Raw genomic sequence first — 23,242 nt, forward strand, 5'->3', positions numbered from 1 at the left:
TCTTGCTTGAGCCAAAACTAAATATTAGATAGAGCTTTCACCTAAACAAGAGATCACTCTAGTTATGGCTGAGGTGTTTCAGTTTGCAAAGTGACAAAGAATAAAAAACTCAAAGTATCGGTTCAGACAACAGAACACATGATTTATCTAAGGTCCAAGCCCCAAAGATCCAGCAAAGAAATCTGTCGGTATCCAATCAACTGCAAGAACACATCAAACATTGGGGTTTTTTTCTGTTTTGTTTTTTTTTTAAACATCGAAAATGGTGTCAAAGCTCTAAAGCAATGCTGATATGCACCTTGTTTTACACCCATGAATGTTCTGCAGCAAGTTTTCATTTTGGTTTTTCCTTTTTTTTTCTTTTTTTTTTTTTTTTGCAAAGCAGTATCAGCAAACGGAAGCAATTGCACCATAAACATGAGTAACCTCTAAAGTATCCGTAATTATATTTAATGAAAAGTTCCTTAAAGTCCCTTAGTTACCTTCAAATGACATAGTGTTAATAATTAGCTTATCATACTAAGCTGATTTCTCCGCAGCTTCAGTCTCCTGTTCAGATAGTTTCTCTTCCGACAGTACTGTCATCCACGGGGACACTGAGCGCGTGATGGTTTGTTTGGCCAGATTGTAGTGGTTTATGACTGTGTAAAATTTCCCTCGAGCACTGGAGTCTTGTTCAGAGTAGTAGTTTTCCAACCCAGCTGGAATGCATTGATTATTCTGAAACGAAAACCCATCACTTACATTACAGATACGGTCCCATACACACCAAAAGCAGGTTAGGTTTGTTTCTTTGTTTAGGGTTTTTTTTTTTTTCCATTTTAGTCTAAGCCACCATCCCCCTTCTGTGAGTCAAGACGCAGCACACAGCAGTTAATGACGGCATGGTCCTGCTGTGTTCAGAATGTTCCCTACAATCCTTAAACTACTCGCGCCTTTGCCTGAAGACCAATCTGGGTTTATATGCCAGAATATACAAGAACATATAAAAAACATGCTTTCCTAAAATTGTTTTTAAATGTACTCAATCTCTAGTTCCAGCCATATTTTGCTGTTTTTTTCCTCCCCACCCAGTTTCAACTGTTTGCTTTTGCTCTACAACTACAGATGTCTGTATCCTGCTGCTAGATCAGCCTCAGGCACTTTACCATGGTGGTTTCAGTCTGAAGGCCAGAAATTAATACAGATATATTGCTGCCAAGGTAAGAACAGTTTTAGAGCCCAGTAAATAAGACACGGTGAAAACATTGTGGGTGGCCAAGCCTACACACAAGTGTGCACACACACAAAATACTTCACGCGATTCTCTAAAAGATGTCGCCAACAGCAGGCATTTAAAACACTATCTTTAGCTGCGGGACTACATAATTTAATTTCCCAGACGCTTAAGAGCACTACATAGAAACTGCTCGATGCTCAGAGCTCTTGAAAGTGAAATTCCTAATTTAGAAAGTTAGACACTACATAGGATCCCAACTTTGCTGTCATCTTAAAAACCAAAGTAGTTGTGCACATGCAGTGGATTAGTCAGCAGGTACCATCTAGCAGCCGTTCCAGTGATGACGCAGTAAAAACCTTACAAAGCACCTATTTGCACTGAGGGGAAAAAAATGACTGTGGTGTAGCCCATGACCCCGCCCCGGGTTTGCTCCAGAAGGTCACGGGTCTCTCCGCAGGTCCTCTGCCATATCTGCCATCCAGGCAGCCTTGCCTCCTACCTCAGAGTGCTGGGGCAGCCCTCTGGGCAGCTGCATTGACAGTCTAAAATATAAGCTACAGGTAGCTACAGCTTGAGGAAAAGTTAATCATTTCTTCTCTGACTGTTTTAAAAAGAAATAGGCTGTTCAGTCTTCCTGCTTCTAGCACCGGAAGACTAAAAATGCATAATACTACAGCACAGCAACTTTGAACTGCTACTGTTCTCACAGAACTGCGCAAACAAAGCTTGATATTGGGAATTCCTGAGCACAGAAACACATGCAAAAATGCCATGGTTTTTAGGGCCAGATGCTACCTCAAATGTGTCTGCATTTAATTCTGGGTTGACTCCTGACCTTCCCCCCCAAAAAAGTGGAATAAATAACCAGTAACAATGGTTTCAAATGGTTTAAATCATAAAACACAAAGTGACTGGGGGAAAGATCCAGCAGACGGTCTTGGTTTATTATAAATTTTGCATCCTAAAATTAAGTTAGAGTGGAAAAAGCATCAAAAGGTATGAAAGAAAAAAGCAAGACTTGCCAAAACAACAGGCCTACAGGCAGTCTGATGAACCTGCCTGCCCTGATGAATGCAATCTTGTGGCAGATTTGGCTGCTAAAAGCAGGCTCGCTGTCACAAGACTCTAACAGTCCTCCCACGGAGTTGGGTTCTAACCTGCTTGTGTGACAGAAGCCTCGATGTGTGTCAGACTCACAATAGCGCTCAGTTACCACATCCACCCAGGTTCAGGTTATTTGTTATCTTTTGTTAAGCAGTTTGTTTGTTATCTTTTTGTAGCAGCCAGGGCAAATCTCCCCTCACAGTTTTGTTTGAAGTAGCACTACAAAGCAGAGGGGATTTAACCCCATCTAAGTAGACACTTGTGCCTATTCAGCACTGTTTAAGTCCGCAGATGTTTCCCCATGGTCATAATCATATGTGCCAGCTGCAAGGCCAGGTCCTAGATTTAAAAACAAACAAACAAACGAAAAAAACATCATCCAGGATAACTCTGGAATAGAGCTATTTGATATGCACGTTCACCTACATCAACTGTGCCATCGTCTGAAAGCGTTACCCATGGTTTATAACCAACATTACTTCTGATGTAAAAAAATGACTAAGTAGTACGTAGACACAGACATCTTTGTAGTAATTATTTCACCCAGTCATGGGATGTAGTCACAATTCAAAATATTTAAAATGGGGGAAGGAACACAATCCATTGATCTAATGAAATCTGCTAAGGAAATTCAAATATAATTATTAGTGCTGAAGACAAGCCAAGATTACTGCCAGCCTAAAAAAAAGGCCACAGAATCTTTTGTTGCTTTTAGAAGCAACTTGCTTTCTAACAGGCAAAATGACTTAGTAATACTTTTTGTAGTCACAAACACACAAAACATCTGACAGACGAGCCTAAAGAAACACACAGCAGAGTTTCCATCTTGACTGCATTTTTGCTCTTGGGATTTCATACTTCTAGAAAGATGGGAAAAACCTCCCCTTTTATTCATTGCTCCTTGCGCACTGCCAAAGGACAACCCCCTTTCCTTAGCTCCTTATCAAGGCAAGCCATGCAGCACTCAGAGTGACTGAGCAATGGAAACTGGTGGCGATTCTCATCCTGCCACTGCCCTGAGACCTTCAGCTTATGAGAATGCTTCTCTCCATCCTTTCTATTTGTTGCCATGGTTCCCAGAAGTAATAAGGAAGGCCATGAAGAGTTTAAGAAGGACAGGGAACTGCTTGAGCAAGTCCAGTGGAGAGCTATAAAGATTATCAGGGGGCTGGAGCATCTCTCTTATCAGGAAAGGCTGAGAGACCTGGGTTTGTTCAGCCTGGAGAAGAGAAGACTGAGGGGGAATCTCATCAATACCTATAAATATCTGAAGGGTGGGCGTCAAGAATATGTGACTGGACTCTTTTCAATAGGGCCCAGTCACAGGCCAAGGAGCAATGGGCACAAGGTGGAGCACAGGAAGTTCCACGTCAATATGAGGAAAAAAATTCTCTCCTGTGCGGGTGCCAGAGCAGTGGCACAGGCTGCCCAGGGAGGCTGTGGAGTCCCTTCCCTGGAGATGTTCACACCCTGCCAGGACGCGTTCCTGTGCCCCTGCTCTGGCTGTGCCTGCTCAAGCAGGGGGGTTGGACAAGATGATCTCCAGAGGCCCCTTCCAACCCCTACCACTCTGATTCTGTGATGAGAAACTGGGATGCTCCAGAGTGAGCTGCCAGTCTCGTTTCTTTCACAGTTCTTCTATTTCAGAAATTAGTTATGGGTTAAGGCCTTCGGTGCCAGAGAAAATCCTGATTGCCAGTCTATATCTGGCTGTATTAAGATGACTCCTTTTGTTCCTTTGACATAAAGACCCCAGTGGTATTCACTTACAAATACTGTCTTCTGTCTCATTAACTTTGTTGGGTCAGTAATTCCAAACTTAATAGATGATGGTGTTGCCTTTAATGCACTGAAATTATTTTTTTGTACTGTTCATGAGTCTGACAGAATGCAGGTGCCTTTTGGCAGAAAAAGCTAAACAGATGCAGTATGGAGCATACTGAAGCCCTGGAGGAATTAGTCCGTGATGCAAGTGCACTCAGGTCTTTGAGGAAAACTCTGGTGAGTCTCACCGACAGCCAGTATACAGTGCTTCAGAGGAGTGATCTGCGCAGCAGCAGTATTAGAGCTGTGTCAGAAAGCTTGAGCAAGCACAAAATTGAGGCTCAAGCAGTTTAAGATCGCTATACAAAGGAAAATAAGCACCTTTTTAAGTACACCTTCAAGCCCTGGATGTGTAGGACAGCAGAAAGGCTGAAAACACTGAAACCTTTGGAACTGCTCCATGTATGAGAGCATCAAAGCAGACAAGAGTGAGTCTGACTCACAGCTGCGGTAGCTCAGCCTTTATGCAGAGATTCCCATGGTACCAAGCTTCCTGAGGCAGGAGACACCTTTGCCCTTAATCAGGAAATCACATCAGCATCCAAAGCCTGGGGACATTCAGGGCAGAGAATGTTGTTGAGTCCACCTGAAGCACAAAGCCAGTCTGCAGAGACTGGTCACAAGGTGACAGGCTACTTCATCTCTCTTAGGACATTTGTGCCAAGCTACGCCATGACATATTATGGACTCTCCCAAAAAAAGATGCAAAGGGAACAAATATAAATTCATGTCAACACTAGTAGTTTCAGGCCTTGTATCATTTGCTGATGTGTTTAACCTGTAAAACTCTTCAGAGTTACATGCCAAAGATGCTGTGTCTCTTGGCATTATGCCATCAAGCAGCTAGGAAACAGCCTCTACAAAACCCAACACTGGGTAAGTAATAGTAACGCAGCCCTGTGTGTGTGCTGCACCTGGAAAACAAAGCACGAGCTATGGGACGTTGTGCCCAACCTCTGTTTCAAACACAGGGCCCTAAGGAGAGAAACCCAACTGGATTCCATTCACAGTGCAACTGAAATAGAGCTAAGAAACCGTTCTCCCCTTAAATGTTTGTGACACTAGAAAGAAAAGAAAAAAGAAGCCAGAAGGCTGCAACTCAAACGAAGGGACAACATGGTATGAAAGGAAGCAGACGCAGCAGACTGTTACTAGACCTATGACAGGAGCACGTAACCGGCCATTCCTGTCAAGTCAGGATCACATCAAGATAGGCTCGGTAGGAACATACAGTCCTTATTCCAAACTGCTCAAAGCCAAGAGAAAGTTCAGAAAAAAAAAGCTACTGTCCCATGAGACATGAGCACAGCGGGGTTTCAGTGGCTGTCTGAGACAACACACAAAACCAACAGCAGAACCAAAAACAGGATCTCCTGAGTTACAGACAAATATTCTAACCACAGTATCTTTTGCCCTTGAACCAAGGGAAAGCAGTAACCTAAAACTGAATGCTTGGAGCCAAGCTAATCCAGCAGGGAGTCACTGATTATAACTTTGGACTAGATTCTTTTAGGATATTTATGTGTCTGAAGTGACAGAATCAAAAATCCTGAACAAGATTGTGAAAGAGTGCTGAGGCAGCTGTTCCTTCTTAAATCCTTTTGAAGATCATACTAGGTACCCATTTGATTCATTACGTGACTAAATATTCTTAAGAAAATTAGAGGGAAGAATGCCATCATCGCTGCTACTTTTCTCATCTAATTAGAGCCAAGTTCAACACTGCTAAATTTACAACTGGGAAATCAATGTTACCTTTCTGACTTTCAGCCCAGGTCACAGCTGAGGAGCCAGCACTATCATCTTGCACGAGTGAAGTGAGCCCCAGCCTCCCTTTCAGTTAGCACCAGTATTTTTTTTTCCAATAAATGTGTTTTCCCTTTTTTGACATCACTTTTGGCCTGTGGCAGTAGGGCTCGGAGGTCACTGTTCTAGAACAAGAAGTTCTTTCTACAAAAATAACCCTAAGGTAGCTCTGCTGCTCCTAATGAGAGCATCACTCTACTGTTTCTTTGACACATATTCCAGAGTCTGTCTTTTTTTCCCTCCAGGTTTTATCATTCTCTTCTTTCCTAAGACACATGAATTTGGAGGAACATGTGACATTAAACCACATGAACCAAAAAATGAGGGCTTTGACCAGACAACTGCAGATGAAGTAGGTTTGAAGGACACTGGTGTTGGGACTTTTGCTGTATTTTCAATGTTTAAAGCATTAGCAAAATAACAACATTATGAAAATTGTGTAATAGTACAACCTCAATTATAAATTAAACAGAAAAAAAACATAACAGGAAGCACACTAACCTATGAAAACAAATTTCTATGCAAATCAGCATGACTTAAGGTTATGCAGAAAGCAACACGGAATATTACATACTGTCCTATTTTTCTAGAATGTGTATGCAATTTACCTTGAAAACAAATCCTTCTGGACAGGTATGATCATACTTGTAAACCTTGTAGACTACCAGAAATACAACACATGTTAAGAACGCAAGGGCGAAAAGGACCAGCACGGTTACCTGTAAAGAAAAATAAAACATGCTTTTGTTAGTAATGCAGTGCTTACTATACTGCTGTTTGTTACTGTAGGCAGCAGAAGCAAGCTATGAGTGCACTTCACAGTAAATTCAAGCAAAGGACAAAATCAGCTTCTTAATTACTGAGGGAGAACAGGGAAGCAGCATGTAAGTGCTTCTACCTCCCCCTTCTCGGAGAAGAAAGCAGATGATCTGGTCAGTGGCCCATTGCCTCTGTACTGCAAGGCTTTTTTGGTTGCATTTCTGCCCAGTGCATGCATGAGGCCAGAAGGACACATCAAGGTAGCTTGGGTCTGCTGCCTTTTCAGTATTTGGATGATGTAAGTGTAAGTCTAGTTTATGTCAGCTGGTAAGCAGGTTTGTTTTCCCCGTGCCTGTTCAAGAATGGAGTCAGGGGCCAGTAAGTTGGCACAGGTGTCACCCAGGTAATACAAAGGTGACTCTAGCAGGGCAAGGAGAAAATAAGGTCTGCCCTCTCTTGTTAGGATGAGAGTTTGTTGGACCTGCTATGAGAATATATGGATAGTTACACCAGTAGTCTGCATGTTTGGTTGCTCAATGCTCCTTCATTTATAGGTTGAAACAGTACTACATCATCTCACAGAGACTGTACAGTAGTTCACTGCCAGATCCATAAGGGAATACACCATGTTCAACACAGGGCTAGCCTCGAGGAGTTCTGTTGCATCTCTTTCCACAGTGCTCACAGAGAAGCCATTACAGACTGTGTTACGTGGCACTGACTCTTCACCATGTCCTTAAGTACCTCTCTGGTCCTGAATTTGGGCTGGAGGAAAATCCAAGACACACTGTGAATTGAATCTGAAATCAGTGTCAGTGTCAAGCTAACCCTTACCACGAATAAACTCTAGGCAGCTGGAGACTGACAGCGTTTTAGGTGAGGCAGGAGACAGAGCTACCTCCAGAATTACCTCACCCATTGACAAGAGAAAGCACAAGACTTTGGCCTAGCAGTTACACTGCAATGCCCCCCTAATTCAGACCTGTTTCTATGGAAGGTATGAGCTGAGCAAATAACATTCATGACCTGGGAGAATGTCCCAGATGTGTGTTTTTATTATTCTAAAGCTTCTACTGATAGACAAATGAGCAGCCCCAGGAGCTTACGGAGTAAGAGTGGTTGAGCTTTTTTTTTTGCAAGTTAGAAATAAGTCAGCATGTGCTACAGCGTAAGAAACAGTAATAAACAGAAACAAACAAGATTATGTGATTAATTAAAACAAAGCATAATACCATCTAAATTTTAAACAAAGATGAGTAAGCCAGCTATATACACCTCCTAAAAAAAGAGCTTAGGCACATCAGGGTCTATTATGCAAACAAGAATAATCTGGTATTTGAGAAGGCAACAAAAACAATTGTAGCTTTGCCTCTTGGTAAAAGAAAACACCACACATTCCCTTCGTGATAAACCCCAGAACTAACAGGATTTGCAATACTGCAAACTGTGGGTGGCAGTGGGACTAGTACATTGAAGGACTAAGATGAACTTTTAGGGACTTCTCATGCTAGGGAAGCAAACTTCAACATGGGCAGACAGCAGCGAGTGCTGTATTTCCTGGCTGAAACAAGGTTGGGGAGCATCGTGTGCTGCTGAAGCCAAGGATTTTATAAGGATTTTTGACAGACAGACAATAAGCCAAGAAAGGAGGCCTAAAGATGATGCACGGAGAACTGCAGATCAGGAAGTAATTTAGCAGAAGAAATATAGATATTAATGTAACGATGCCAATTGAAATGAGACATGGAGCAAAGGACCTTTCTGGATAATAGCAATGTCTTCAGTTTCTCAGAACAGTCACTGGATTACAAAAAAAAGAAAAGTCATATTCTTAATCACCCTCTGAAAACCTCACACTGACATCAATTTTCAAATCCAATTAGTCTTTCCCCAAGTTTATTATTCATTTGCATACACAAAGGTTAACCAGGATAGATCACTCTGTCTTACCAACCTCCTATTTTCTGCTCCCATGTCCCATGTCTCAGTATGTCCTGCATGAACCCAAGAGACAAAGCGCGTTTTCCTTTCTGGTCATTTCCTGTGGCCCACTTCAATAACAAACAACATAACCCCCCCATTCCTGGCCAATCCATGCCCTAGCTCAGCCCTTCTCATATGTTTTTAATCAGGCTTCTCCCTTTTTTTCTTGTACAGTTGTTTGGGGCCCCTTCCTGTGTTTCCTCAGCTGTCACGCATACACAAGTACAATGCCCTTCGTCCTCTGGCTTGGCCCAAACCTTGCATCCCATCTTCCAGTGTTCTCCCCTCCCCACAACCGCAACAAGCCTTATTCTCTGTTCTCCCCCAGAAATTCTCCTAGCACTCCAGCCTCCTGAAAAACTGACCTTTCTCCCCTAAGTTTGCAGTTCCCACTTGGGGCTCCCTGTCCCACCTCCTGACTGCCTCGCCAGCATCTCTAAGTCCCACACACTGCCTGTGTCACACTGTACCTGTATGCAGATGTCCAAGGCCCACCTGCTCCACCAGGCCAAGGGGCCCCAACCATGCCCGGGCCTCAACCATGGCCTCAGCCCTGCCTGCCTGTGGGGCCACGGGCCCAGCTCACCTTCCCCTGCTGAGTCGAGCAGCTGCTGGGCAGCATAGGAAGATGAGGAACCAGAAAGGAGGGAACACTCCTCACCCAGCCCAGCAGCTCTACAACACACACAGAGCCCGGTCCTAGTTGCAGGTTTTGGGTCATTTGCTTCCCGCTGACTCTAAGTGTATGTTATGCCATTCTTTTTCTCTTACAGCCACTGCTCTTTCCCTTAGAGAAGAAACAGAGAAGAGAGACGAGAAAGTAGGGATAGAAAAGATAAAATCCAGATGGGGTTTTTGCTGAAGCTTCCCATGCCCTACAAGATACATTCCACACTGTATTCAGGAAAGCCTGCTCTCTCTAGGAGCACAGGCCTGCGACATGGGACACAGACACCAAGCAGAACAACTGCTATGGCACAGATCGATTCAGCTCACGTTTGTCTCCTCCACAGGCAGGAGTAAATGGTTTAAAATGCTTTGAAAAATATTCTCAGATCTGAAAGCATTTTAACCGTATTTCCTGGCAATCCTACTAACACAGAATAGTAGAATTATAACATTATTTCCCAGTCATAACCATTCTGACATACAGATGAGGCCTCAGGAACATACAGTAAAGTTAACAAGCTATTTCATAGTTGAGACCAAATATTAGACAATAGAAAAATATTTGTAATTCCACAATCACTGCAGAATCACTCTCTCCAAGGCACTGAAACCGTTCTGGAAAGTAATTATGTTTTTTGAAAGAGGTCAAAAACCCAGCGCTGTGCAGATTGCTGGAGCCTGGCAAGCTGCAGAGACACAGCTTCAGGGCTGATTTGCTGAGACATGGAGCATTTACCCATTTCACTGACCTACATGGTGGAGCTGTGAGTTCTCACTGCTTGTACAAGTCACGTCCAGCATGGTTCTTCCATGGCCACACAGTAAGCCACCAGGAAGAGTTCTCAGGGATCCTGGTTCATAATTCTCAAGGAATCTTTGTCTCTTACTGTATTTCCTAATGTTATTAATTTTGGTATTAACATGTACATTTTTACTCTCATTATCTCCAATAATTTGCAATCACACTCCATTTGCAAATCCCTAATCAAGTAAGCTCGTCTCCTTCCTACAAGAAGAGACACCCCCTTCTCTTACCATCCTTCAGGACACAAGTAACTTCTATTTAAGTGAAGGACAGTCGCACATGCAAACACCACAGATGGAAAGAAATCCATCACCGGATTCCAAGGTGACCCCAACCACCTGTTAATCCAATCCAGTTCTCCCTTGCAAGCTGAAAATCCTTCTCTGCCTTCCAATAGCTGTTTTCCTTTACTTTCATAATAACCCACCACTGATGGTCCAAAATCGTCAGATCACCAGGTTCACTTCTGAACCTGCGGCAGCCAGCTCCTCTCCCCTGCCAGTAACACAGCACAACCCTACCTCTCTGCCTCACCTTCTCAGCCCTCTCCTCCCAGATGCTTTTCAGAAATAAAAGCATGGAAAGAGGGAAGGTGAAAAGCTGCTCTTTAGATCACAAGCGCTGTCAAAGCTGCCGCTTTGTTGCTTTATTCCACAGCCAATTTGCACGCTCACTATAAACTAAAGGAAAGTTATTCTCCCTACCAAGGTACTAGCAGCAACTTGCCTTCTTCCTCTCTTCAAAGTAGGAGAGGATGCAATGCATGAGCAAGTACCACTCTCTCCCTTCTAGAAGGAAATCTTGAATCTCTCTCTTCTCCTTGTGGTAGCCAGTTGGTTGAGTGCAGAACCCCACGCAGCAGGAGCAGGAGTCTTTGAATTACTATGATCGTTCACTGTCATGTACATCGTGCAGAGCTCTGAGATGCCTGTCACACCGCACGAGTGATGGGCTTTTAAAATACTTTTAATAAAATAACTAAAAGATAGCACAACCAACTGTTTCTTTCAACTAGGAACTTAAAGTGCGGTTTTGTTTTTGTCTTGAGAGTGACCTTTAAAGTTGGTTTTAAGGGGATCTGGCAGCAAAACTAAGTGAACAGAAAAGATTACAAGATGTTATGTATGTGGCAGATTTTTGAATAGATTGTAAGTGAAGAGCAGAAGAAGGATAACGTCTAGCCAGAAGCCATTACAGTAATCGAAGTGAGAGATGATTAATGAATGAACTAAGTGTACCCACAGCAAAACCACCTGTCTTCAGTCTCTGTAAGCATTTAGCCGAACAAATAAAACTCACCAGATCTGACAACTACACTAACATGTAAACATCTCATGATAAGGCCTTACCATCAAGATCTGCTAGATCTTCCCAATCAGTCCATCCTACTTTGCCACAGCTGCAAAACACTGCAAGCTGTATTTTCTCTGCCTGGCTACTGCAGTCTCCTCATTCTTCACTTCACTAACATTTCTTGTGCTTCCTGTTTAATCAAGCCAGAATACTATGGCAAAATTCATCAATTACACCAACCATGCCTGCTTCTCTTCACACCCTTTCCTGGCTCCTGTCCCTTTCTGAACAAATTGCAAGCCATGTTTCGAGGCATGCACGAGTCCGCCTCTTTTGCTCCTCTTAGCTCTTTCTCCTTCTGTTTTGCCTGTATCCCACTGTCCCACTAAAGCCTGGGTGCCATCTGTTTTCCCTCTGCCTTCACCTCCACCTTTCTCGTCATGCCTCCTCCTCTTGCCTGCAATTCTTTCATTAACCCGCTCTGACTGTGCTGGTTTGCATTGCCTTCCTTCATGCTTTTCCTTCTGTCATGCACCTTTCAGCATACAAACCCACCTAGGGGCATGCTGTTACTACAACAAGTGGAACTAAAGTGGAGCTAACAAGACATGCAGTAATTTTCACTGCTCAGTCACTGCCACTTGGTCACATCTCATCTCTGCTCTACATCTATGCATTATCTATTTCAATTGCAGCCTCTTGGGAACACAACTTCCATTTCTGATTTGTCCGTAAAGTGCTAGGCACAGGCTTGGTGCTGGCACCAAGCAAAAAGAGTGAAGACATACTTTTATAGGGCACCTTTCTTGTGAAGTGATTTACAACCAATTTATGCTTTGCTCACCAGTGACACGCAAAGCCCTCTGGGATGAAATACAGCAACTCTGTACAACCATTTAGGACAGGAAATTAAGATTATTGCTATCCAATTTAAACTACATGAGAATTTTAGGCAGGCAGACTGTAATTACAATAGATTGTGTCTGGCTGCATCCCACAGACTAAAATTCCTAAAACATCACATTGAATTCCCTGCAAACGGCTGTGACCTCCATTTCACCTCTCTCCACTAAAATCCTGCATCTCCAGCTGCACAATGCCCTCTACCAGCATGTTAGAGAACACTGAAATCAGCTCTCCTCTTCCCTAACGTTCCTGCTTTTCCAAAATTATATTCTTCTTCGCTATTACCTGGGCCTGTCCCTAGAAGTTTACATGAAAGACGCACCTGAAACAATGAGCTTAAGGAATAAGAAATGTTCCATTTGAAGTAAATGGCAACGTGAAAGAAAAAAAGGAACATTCACATCTATACATGCAACATTTGACTCGTATTCATTTACAGAGCAATCCAAATTATACAGAACAACTTGGTACAGTTTCCAATACTTGATTTAGGAATATACATATATATACAAGATGAGTAGTGACTCACAAGACAACCAGGTGCCTCATTTCAGAAGAGTATGTCTAACATCAAATGTCATGTTTAGCCATTGTGACTGGAATCTATTGAACTCAACTTCTTCACTAGAACATTCCCATCAAACCTTTGTGCTCAAAGAGGATGATAGTCTTGGGGTAGACTGTACAGAAGCAGGAGAAATAAAAAGACTGTCCTTCTCAGAGATGACAAAGAGGAAGAGAGAACTGCCTCGGATGCTCACCTGGAGATGACTGGAAGTAGCAGCAAGAAAGGCAGATAGATTCATGAAGGAGAGTAACTGAAAAGAAGCTACATACCCGGTGCTTATTAACAGCGACAGTGCAAGACAACAGAATCAGCCTGCGTGGGAGTCGATTAATGAAACCTGAGGGAGACACTGTCAGCCAAAAACAGGTTAACAAGGCAGTGGCCTTGAGAGTCTAGCACTGTGGCTTAACACAGCTGTTCACGACAGTGTTCTCATCATCTTCTATCACACGGCACCACACATTAGTTTCTTAACTACCGAGATCTAAGGAAGCAGTTCAAGAAACCCTGTGGCCCTGAGATAAAAACTTTGTTACTTTCCCATGCAAACCCAGAAGCTATTACTGAATCCAGGAGAAAGGCTGGAAAAGGTTACTGCAGAAGAGAAAAGGCTATGTAAGTGTTACATCTTTGGAGAGACCAAAAACACCTTCTGTGTCACCAGCATCTCTGGTTCTGCTCCAAGAAAAGGATTTCTAATGGATGCAATGGCAGAAGACACCTGACTTAGAGCAGGGGAGCTGCTGTTAGGCATCCACTTTACTTAAATCTTCCAGCTCTAACTGTAAATAAATTCCTTTTAGCCAAAAATTTAGCAGGAGGATTGTCAATGTCATATGAGAGAATTATCAAACATTTAAAAAAATGGAAAAACTAAAGTTGCCATGCAGTACCTTTTCTTACATCAATTGTTTTAAAACAGCAGTTACGCTGAAAGAAGAATCTCCTTTGTTTTTCTTCCTTGAAGTAATAAAGGAAAAATTCAAAGCCTGCCAAATGCTTATATTTGTGAGCAACTTTAATTCTGTGAGTAGTTCTACTGAAGAAATCAGAACTATTCATGGCAGTAAGTACCTGTCACTCTTCCAGCACTAAGTGACAGACACAGAATATGCTTAAGGAAGTGATATGCTGTACAGGAATCAGCCGACATCTCATGCACCTAACTGACTTTTTAAGTGGGAGCAAGAGCTACTCAACACACAGAGTAATCACACAGAAATCAACAGAGAAGTATTTTCCTTGTCTGTGATTATTTTTGCAGCAATAATCATCATCGGTATTACTAAGAACAACAGGCAAAAAAAGGCTTATGACAGAAACATGTTTTAAAGAACACCCCCTTAAGACAGATCATAAATGGATTATTTAAACATGTTACATATATTTTTCAGTCTTAAAACAAGAGAACTGATTTTGAAAGGAAGTCTCGATTCCTCCTCCATAACCTCATGCAGACATTTCAGCAATCGCTTGCTACTTGACAGTACATGGCTTGCACCATATGGTCTTTACCACAGAAATAAGCTTGAGGCTTTGGCTCTGCAGTTAGACGTATGCAGAGATGTCAAGGATGAAGACTGAAGAATTAAATTGCCTTTGAATAGAACCAAACGGTTTAAGGCATACCACAGCTTGGGATTATTTAAAGGCTTGAAATTTATTGCGAAACGTGTTTGCTTTCAAAATACTTCTGAATGTTCTTTATTCAGCTTTCCCCAAAGATAGAAAAAAGTCTCAAGCTTTAATACAACAGACTTTTTTTTAAAACTGGTGTGTTTGTGCACAACTGTCAGTTGTAGCCAATGGGTGCCAGGACAGACATCCCACTACAAAATCCAACTGGAGTTTGTAAAAACAATGCCCTGTCAATGGTGGAGGCAAAGGTTTGGCCTTGGGTAACTTATACCATCAATTTTATCCTGCAACAGTTTCCTCCTATGTCCTGATTCACAAGACTCCTCTGAAACAACATTTTCAGCCTTGTTGTGTTACCCTACACAGCTGACAATTTACAGGAGTGAAAAATCTGCCTCATTCAAAGTTGCTTTCCAAATGTGAAGGACCAGCTCCCCCCATTAGCCTACACTGCTCAAAGAACAAAAGCAAGACTTCTATTTTCACTGAAGGTTATTTGTCATTGAGAAAATCACATCCTCTTTGGTATGGTTAGTGCCATAAAACTAAATTAAGACAACAGGGTTCTCGGAATCAGGAATTCTTCACATTCTTCTGACAGATTCTGATTTGAATTCAGAATGTGGCTTCATACAGGAAAATTATACTTGCTGTATTCTTTGTAAACATTCTCAGCTCTGTTGTAATAACTGTGGTAATGTGGATTGAATGCAGAAAATGCATTTTATAATTTCTTATTCACCCAGCTGCTAAAACACCAAATGATCTACAAGACATATGCACATGCTGGAGTTGCTTCATTTGTTATAATGTATAATTTCTCAAGAAGAACAGCTTTAGATGATACGCACTGCTGAATCCAAAAAATGCAATCTGCTTTGTCCTTATTTAAGAAGTACATCTTAGAATGCACATGTGAATTATTTGTAAATACCACTGACTGACTTTTTTATTTTTAGCACATTTGGGCTGCGGCTTGTGGCAAGCTTATGCATCGGTGATGACAGTATTAGAGTCATTAAAACGGCATCTGAAACTTTCTTCATAAGCACAAGCCAAAGTCAATATCCCACCAGTTAAATAATGCATTTCATAATTATAGCAAATATTTAATTTTCAAACAAATATCCTTTTGCTCTCTCAGAGTCAACAGCAGCAGTTAACATGATGGTTCACAATTAATAAGGACCCAGGAGAAAACCTCACACAATTGGTACTTTTCATCTACATATTTATGAAATTTCATCAATTATTCATGTAATATTTACTACTGGGAGTGGTGAATATGACAATCATCCCTGCTGGAGAAACAGTCAGTTCTCTTTAAAATGTTGCAAGCAGCATTAATTCCATTCTAAAACTGTTATATAGAGATTAAGGGACATTTTTAGGACCTGAACGTTCTGCAAGAAACTATTGTTTTCAATTAACTGAACCACAATCTTCCTAATTGATCAACCCCCACACTCTTCTTTAGAAGCCTAGACTTACAGCCACAGTGTGAATCACCCTGCAATTCCCAAGACATAGCAAATCTTACTGAAACCTCTCTCTGATGCAGTAGTTACCTAGCAGCAAAACCTAGCAACCCTGTAGTATGAGATTAATCCCAGAATGATCATCATAAAGTAATATCTAAAAGACATTTTATTTAAGTATGCCATCCAAAGGCATATAAAACTGCAATGCAAAAATGATCAGGCTTCTAACTGTTCAGCTATTCGAATTAGAAGAGACTACCCAACAGCATGACAAGCTATTTATTTATTGTTCAGCAAGGTCTCATTTGCTCAGCTCTCCCAGCAAAGACAGAAACAACCCAGATCTACAAAGAGATGCGCAAAACATTTAGATGCAACTAAGATATTCAAAACCCTTCCTTATCGAGAATTTAATGTTTGAGCGATAAAATCCCTTAGTCCCTACAGCTAGTAGATAAGCGCAAATTCCTCAGGCACAGGTCCTGCTCAGTTGCTTGGAACCGAAGTCATAGCAGGGTACTCAAACTAAACACCTTCTGCCCTTTTTCTCCTACAACATAGTAAGCATTTTCAGATGACCTCAGTGTGACCAGGACATGCACAAAAGACAGCCAGACATAAGTCCTTCTTTTTCTGAGCTGTCCATCTGCATCTTACCCAACAATATAGTGTGCACAACCCTCACCTGAGAGGAAGGGGATTACTCTGAAGGACTGGTACTATGGTGCCAGGAGGAGAAAGAGAGAACATTGGTCAGAATGTAGCATTTTCCCTGAAGGATGAGATGCCCTTGTTCCACATCAGGGAATACAAAAACTGGAACTAGGTTTCTTACCTCCTTAGTAAATCCCTGCCACGTCCAACATCTCTTATTAGCTACCTAAGGTGGGTCCCCACACAGGTTACTGGGAGCCTACATGCTGCACTGAATGGCTGAAGACTCCACCGGGTGACCTGCACTTAAAACATTTATCCTGGCAACACCCTGCAAGGTTCTTTTGCAGCTGTAGCCAAAGCATCTAACCCCTCCTTGAGCCTTCACTTTCTTTGTTTAGCACGCTCTGATTCCACAGAGAGCTGTATATACACTTCTGAGGTAGGCTTGGGGCTGGGCCGCTTTTAGAACCACTGGTCAGGCACAGCTCCTGTGTTTTATTCTCCAAATGACATAACCAGAATCTTTGGGTGTGCCCTAAAACTCCTACCACTCAAACAGGCTAGAAGTGTGCAATATAAAGAGAATACACATCTTTACTGAAACTGCGTTCTTCCCTCATAAAAAACATCAGGCTTTCCAAATGTATTTGTACTGGTGCACTGAAGAGTGTGGTTGCCTACTGTTTAAATATGCTTTGGCATCCTTAGGTAAGATGCCAAATTAACAGCAATGAAAAGCTGTAGTCTTCCTTTGTTAAGAGAATAGGTAGGAAAGCATGAGCTGAACTGCCAACTTTCCTGCTTTGCTTTACTTACACAGAGGAAGAAAACCTATCCTCCAGTGGGAAGGGGGAAAGGTAATTCAATCCTTGCACCAGTTAAGCTCTCAGCTCTCCCCCGGGACTAGTAAGGTGAGTAATAGGGGTGTGGACACTGAAGAGTAAATCTGAGTCAGATTCTTGCTGAACTGCCATCTGCCAGTAACAGTCATCACCAAGCTGTAAGATACAATTGGACCAAGAAAACTGATAGCAAAGAGCTCTGGTATACATCCCTGAGCTGCCAAGTCATACATTTAACTATAAAAAAATACATAATGGACTATGACAGTGCTTTTAAGAGAATGGTTTGGCCACAGTGAAAAATAAGCCAAAACTCTCATGGTTCCTGTCCTTCAACACGAACAAGAGCTTTATCCATGCCATGAGAGCTACCTGTGTGCAGCCCACATACAACCTGGCCAGCCACGTTCTGAAACCCACATGCTGACAGAAGTGCTTTCTGAATTCATCTGCTGGTGAGGGGTTACAAGCAATAATGCTCCAAGATTTGCTTTTGCTTCTAATTGCTAAATACTGAACTATCATAACACTGAATTTGTTTTTCTCATGTCCAGCTATACCAACAACAGCCACTCTGTTAGTTATAGCCAATTTTGACCACGATCAGCAACTGATTTTAAGCACTTCTGTGTGCACAACTGGGTCATTAACATCTTCAGATAGCACTGCTTACCTTAAACCTTTCTGAAACCCCTTCAGTGATGCTGATTGTGAATTCAGCTATTTTAGGAGTACGGAACTTCCCCTTCTTGCGATCAGGTTCATATTCTGTTTTTGTTTTAACCACAACCTTTAAAAAAAAAATAAAGCTGTCAGTTGAAACTAGCCACAGGAATCTTATTTATTCATTAACTCTTCTTTTACCTGCTTACAAGTGCATCTAGCGTAATGGTTTCCGCCCCCTCCCCCCACCCTTTGTGTAGCTCTTCTTTGGAAGCTGGAAGCTGTTAGTTATTCTTCCTGTCAGAACAATCATCAACAAAATTCTCTCTCCAAGTGGTTCAGATGGACCTGTTATACACCAACTTCACAAACGTTCCATTTTTTCAGTAGTGGTGGTACTGTGCTGCTATACTAGGCAAGCATCTTAGCTCAAATCCAAATCACGAAGCTTCCCACTTTGTATAGTTTGAAAAGAACCACCGCCTTTTGCTTCAGGAGATCCCATTAATGGGATTTCAAAGCGGAGACCAATAGGATGACATGATTATCGAAGAGTGCCAATACAAATCTAGCGGATGATGCTGCTGCCAATAGTTATGTTCTTTGATAGCAGCATTTTGAGTTTAAAAGAAGTGAAATGACCCCTCTAGTTGCTACTCACCACATGCTAGACTATAGCTCTTGGCACTCTTATTTTTAACATCTAACTTTTGAATTACCAGCTGCAAGCGGCAAGATGCAGACAAACCCTTGTGTTAATGAGATTTCTTGAAACACACAAGGCTCTTTAACTTCCGTTTATTCTTTGCTATGAAGTATTGTCCCAAGCTACAAAACTTAGCACTGTACCTGTATTCCTAAAATATTCATTACGTCAGCCATCTCTCTAGTGCTCTCCTAGGCATTCTGATTGTACAAAATTTTCACATACCTAACCAATTAGCCTCATTTTTGTCTTCTGCAATTTTTCAGGATCTTTTTCAAAGTATCATTCTCAAGGTAGGGTACAGTTTATTGTACTGATGGTGCTAGTAAGATTTGCTCAATTTTCTCTGTTGTTCTAAAGAATATCTAGACCGTTCTAGATTTTTAGGACCAGATTCTATCTTTAGAGCAGCCCATGGTACCATTAGAAACTACGTTATTCTGAAATTAGGAAGATTGTGACACTCACAGGTAGCTAGGTACTGAAATTAAAGCCCTGGGTTCCATCTCCTCACTTCCCTGAAATGGCATCTAGAATGTAACTGTACCTAGACTCAGTGCCACAACGCTTATTAGACACTTTTACAGCATTATACACATACATGCAAGACAGAGTTTCTAAACCTACTTCAGCTATAATAACAATTGTAACTATGCAACTTTATGATTGCTCAACAGCATCATGAAAGTAAACTGTCTGAAGGCAGTTTTTAAACTGTTTTTAACATTTTACTTTCCTTCGTCCCCCTTTATGTTGCATAATCTCAGGCAACTCAAATCACATTCAGCTGACACTGAACGTACAGTTCTATCTACCTGGTTATGTAATGTCTTCTTTTGTTTAACATACCTAACTGAATTTATATCAGTTCATCCCTCTAATTTAGAAGCTGTCAAAATCATCAAATTCTTAGCACTGCAGTCACTACTGTTCAAGAAGTTATGCTTCACTGCCGTACTGGAACCTTGTAAGTGAATAATAAGCGCAGATATATATGAAGTACGTACTCCTATTCATTATACACCAGTATCTTCATACTTCAGAATTTGATCTGTGTGTCAATCTTGACTTAACACTGTTCCTTTTCTTCACATCAGTTGCTTTACTACTGCCTCACAGTTTGTAGCAACCAGTAAAGACACACAGACATGACGAACCAGATAGTTAGAGAAAGAAACTAGTAGGCGCAATAAATACGTGTTTTTATTTTTCCCCCTCTATGTTTGCAAAAGGAAGGGAAAGGGAAGTTAATATAGAAATAGACGGTGGAAAGAGTAGAAGAGCCAACCAAATATTCCTTTATTTAAGCTTCTAGCCTAGTTGCACATCTGCTTTCGCTCAAGGCAAGCGCTGTGAAGGTGGGAGGAGTTCTGTCCCGTTCAAGTAGGAGCAGTCATACTGGCACAGAACCTCCTGGGCTCACTGCAGAGGCTCTGCTCAGGTTAAACCTACTACCATACAGGTCCTTAGGTCAGACTTGCGCTTAGAAGTGCAGCAACATAACAAATTCCTTTGGACATTGGTCCTTGGTAATCGGTTATACCCAGTCACCAGTTGGCAGGCGTATCAGACACAGTAAGGCTTAACTTGTTTTAAAGCCTTAGGGTGCAGTTTTGTCCTCAGTTACAAGATTTACACCCATGTAACCAAGGGCAGAAAATGAACCCTCAGGCTCTCTAACAGCTGTTACGGCTTATTGCGTTTATGCCTGCCAACTGGTCACCACACACAACACAGAATGATGTTGATAGCAGTTAAAATGGAGGTACAATTTATTTGTACTGCCTGCAAGCAACACTCTACTGAAGCAAATTTCACAAGCTAAAATTCTTTACCCTCAGATAAGATTATGTGAATTCTTTTGAGCTATGAGGATCACATAGCTATCAGTTTATCTAAAAGTAGAATTGAGCTCATGGAGGAGAATGCCAAAAGTAAAAATCAGCATGAAGGTATTACTGATCATTTCCCAGTTAAATTTTGTATTTTCCAAAGACCACAAATCTTTTTTGCCAGATGCTATGTCAGAAATGTGCAAGTGAGTATCCTACTAAAATAGGATACTGAAAAACAGGATACTGAAATATCTGAGAAGGTATCCTACTACTGTATGCCTTACCTGTAGTAACACTTACTGAATGCTTTATTGTGGGGAGAATAAACGTACTTACAGACTACCACATCACCTTCCCAAATCCTTAAAATTAAATTCTTAGTAATCAAGCCACAGAACGGGGAATGCAGGATGCACACTTCCCTTCCCACCTGTAAGCAGCATGATGGACTACACCCTTCTAGCTACGGAGCATATGAATCACCTATTTGGAGGGTTTTGAACAAAATAAGTTGCCAAAGAGAAAACTCAATGACCTGGTCTCATCTTGTTATTTCAGCTTGTCTAGGGTTAGGATTAACTTCCTACTGAAGCACAGAAGGAACAGAATTTCTTTCTCTCTGTGGCCAGTCTGCCCATGTACATCTTGCAGAGACATCAAGCAGTGCTTTATCCACCCATTAGGGGGGCTTTTTCCAGACAGAAAATTCACGTTGTTCACAGAGAACACACCGTACCTTCTGGATGCACAAAAGAAAGATACAGGATAGGAAGGGATACGACAATAGAGCACAGAGAAGCTTCCATGTGTATGTGTATATATTTCATACAGCAGCACTGAAATCTACATAATGCTTACTGCTAATATTTCCCCACTTCTTTTTAATGCAAATCACTACTACTGGATTTTCATTAGCTTAACTGTTAGGTTTTTTTCCCCCAGAGAGATCTAACATGCCTTAAAACGCTCTCTATTTCTTGACATTTCTAAGCCGCTTGTTACATGTAACCTATTCTTTTGTTGTTTGCCTGAGATTTGGGTGTGATTCTCCAGGGTGGAAACTAAAGCCTACTGTACCTTATCAGGAGGTGGGAACTGGAGCTGATTGACATCCAAGGGTGTGATCAGGGGGATGGTGTCAAATCCATCCTCCAAAAGGGGCTGCTTTGTGCTCTTCTCACTGAAATTATTCCCCAGTTTCACCATTCTTCCAGGATAGAGGGATGTTCTGCTGGCACACACAGGCACACACGCACAGAGAGGCAAAAATGTCAAGACTTTCGGGATGCACCACACCTTTTCCCAGCCCCGGGGAACCCGAAAGATCTTACGGGGAAAAAAAACCAAACCAAACCAAAAAACCAAAGAAATTACGCGCCCGTCGCTGTGACTCTGTTACATTTTGGCGTTTTGGGAAGTAAGAACGTGGCCAGCGCTTTTATTGTCAAAGTTTTAAAAAAAACCAAACCAAATCCCCGACACGTTAGCCAGATCCGAGGGGCAACTTCCCGCAGCGCCCCGGTGCGGCATCGCCCCGCGGGCGCGGGAGGGCCCCGGCCCCCGCCCAGCTCCGGCTCCCCTCGCCCCCCGCGCCCTTCCACGCCGCGCCGCGCCCCGCCATGGCGCTCCCCGGTCTCCCTCACAGGGGCAGGGGCGACGGCTCCCGCGGCCGGCGGGCGGAGAGGGGGCGGGCGGCGCTGCTCACCACCGCGGCTCCCGGCCCCTCCGCAAGGGACGGCGAGGCGTGAGGCAGCGGCCCCGCCACTCACCGCCGCGGCTCCCGGTCCTTCCTCGGGGGGCGGCGAGGCGTCGTTCCGCCGTGGCCCGCGCAGCAATGGCGGAGCGGGGACGGGGGAGGGGGCGAGGCGGCGGCTCTCCGTCCGCGGGGTGACTCTGGGCGGCCGCAGCGGCGGGGCCCTGACGCAGCCGCCTGGCTGAGGGCAGCTCTGGAGCAGCAGCACAAAGAGGCCCCGCGGGGATGAGGCGGGCGGCTCCCCCCAGCCAGCTACTGGCGCAGCGGCAGCAGGTGGAGGAGGAGGAGGAGGAGGCGGCAGCGGCGGCGGGGGGACGGGACGAGACGCGCCGCCCTCCGCGCCCCTCCCCTGGCGGAGCCGAGCCGAGCCGAGCCGAGCGGCCCGGGGGGCGGTGGCTGCTCGCGCCCAGTGCTAGCGGCTCCTTCAGCGTCGCCCGCTGCCCCCTGGGTGGGGCCCTCCCGGCTGGGCTGCTGCCGCCCCGGGGGAGCCCCGGTACCTCAGGCGGGGAAACGGCGCTAGATCAGGCGGCGGCGGAGAGGGGGGCCCGGCCTCGCCTTCCCCGGCGGCGGGGCTGGGCGCGGGGCGCCGGCCGCTGAGGCGGGGGGCGCCGGCGGGTTTGTCACCGCTCGGTGCGGTTCGTCCTCAGCGCCTCTCCTGTTCCCCCTCGGTCGCTCCAGCGGGGGAAGGACGAGCGCGCTCGTCAGGGCGGCGGGACCCAGTTGCCTCTGCA

General features: G+C 43.5%; 1 protein-coding gene across 4 annotated transcripts; it reads right to left on the reverse strand.

Moving 5' to 3' along the window:
* Positions 1–343: 343 nt before the first annotated feature.
* NSG1 (neuronal vesicle trafficking associated 1) lies at positions 344–22,875 on the reverse strand. 4 transcript variants are annotated; one of them, XM_064449125.1, is made up of 5 exons: positions 22,528–22,863; positions 21,836–21,989; positions 18,228–18,344; positions 6,562–6,672; positions 344–720 (listed from the first exon to the last, which is right to left on the reverse strand). In XM_064449125.1, exons 2-5 carry the CDS (start codon positions 21,962–21,964, stop codon positions 520–522), a joined length of 558 nt encoding a protein of 185 aa, XP_064305195.1. In that variant the 5' UTR covers positions 21,965–21,989; positions 22,528–22,863; the 3' UTR covers positions 344–519. The 4 variants fall into 4 exon arrangements, with proteins under 4 accessions (XP_064305195.1, XP_064305194.1, XP_064305197.1 ...); XM_064449124.1 differs by having other exon boundaries at positions 21,836–21,986; positions 22,528–22,857; XM_064449127.1 differs by lacking the exon at positions 6,562–6,672 and having other exon boundaries at positions 21,836–21,986; positions 22,528–22,875.
* Positions 22,876–23,242: the final 367 nt, after the last annotated feature.

This window comes from Phalacrocorax carbo, chromosome 4 (assembly GCF_963921805.1).
Source record: "Phalacrocorax carbo chromosome 4, bPhaCar2.1, whole genome shotgun sequence".
NCBI lineage: Eukaryota > Metazoa > Chordata > Aves > Suliformes > Phalacrocoracidae > Phalacrocorax > Phalacrocorax carbo.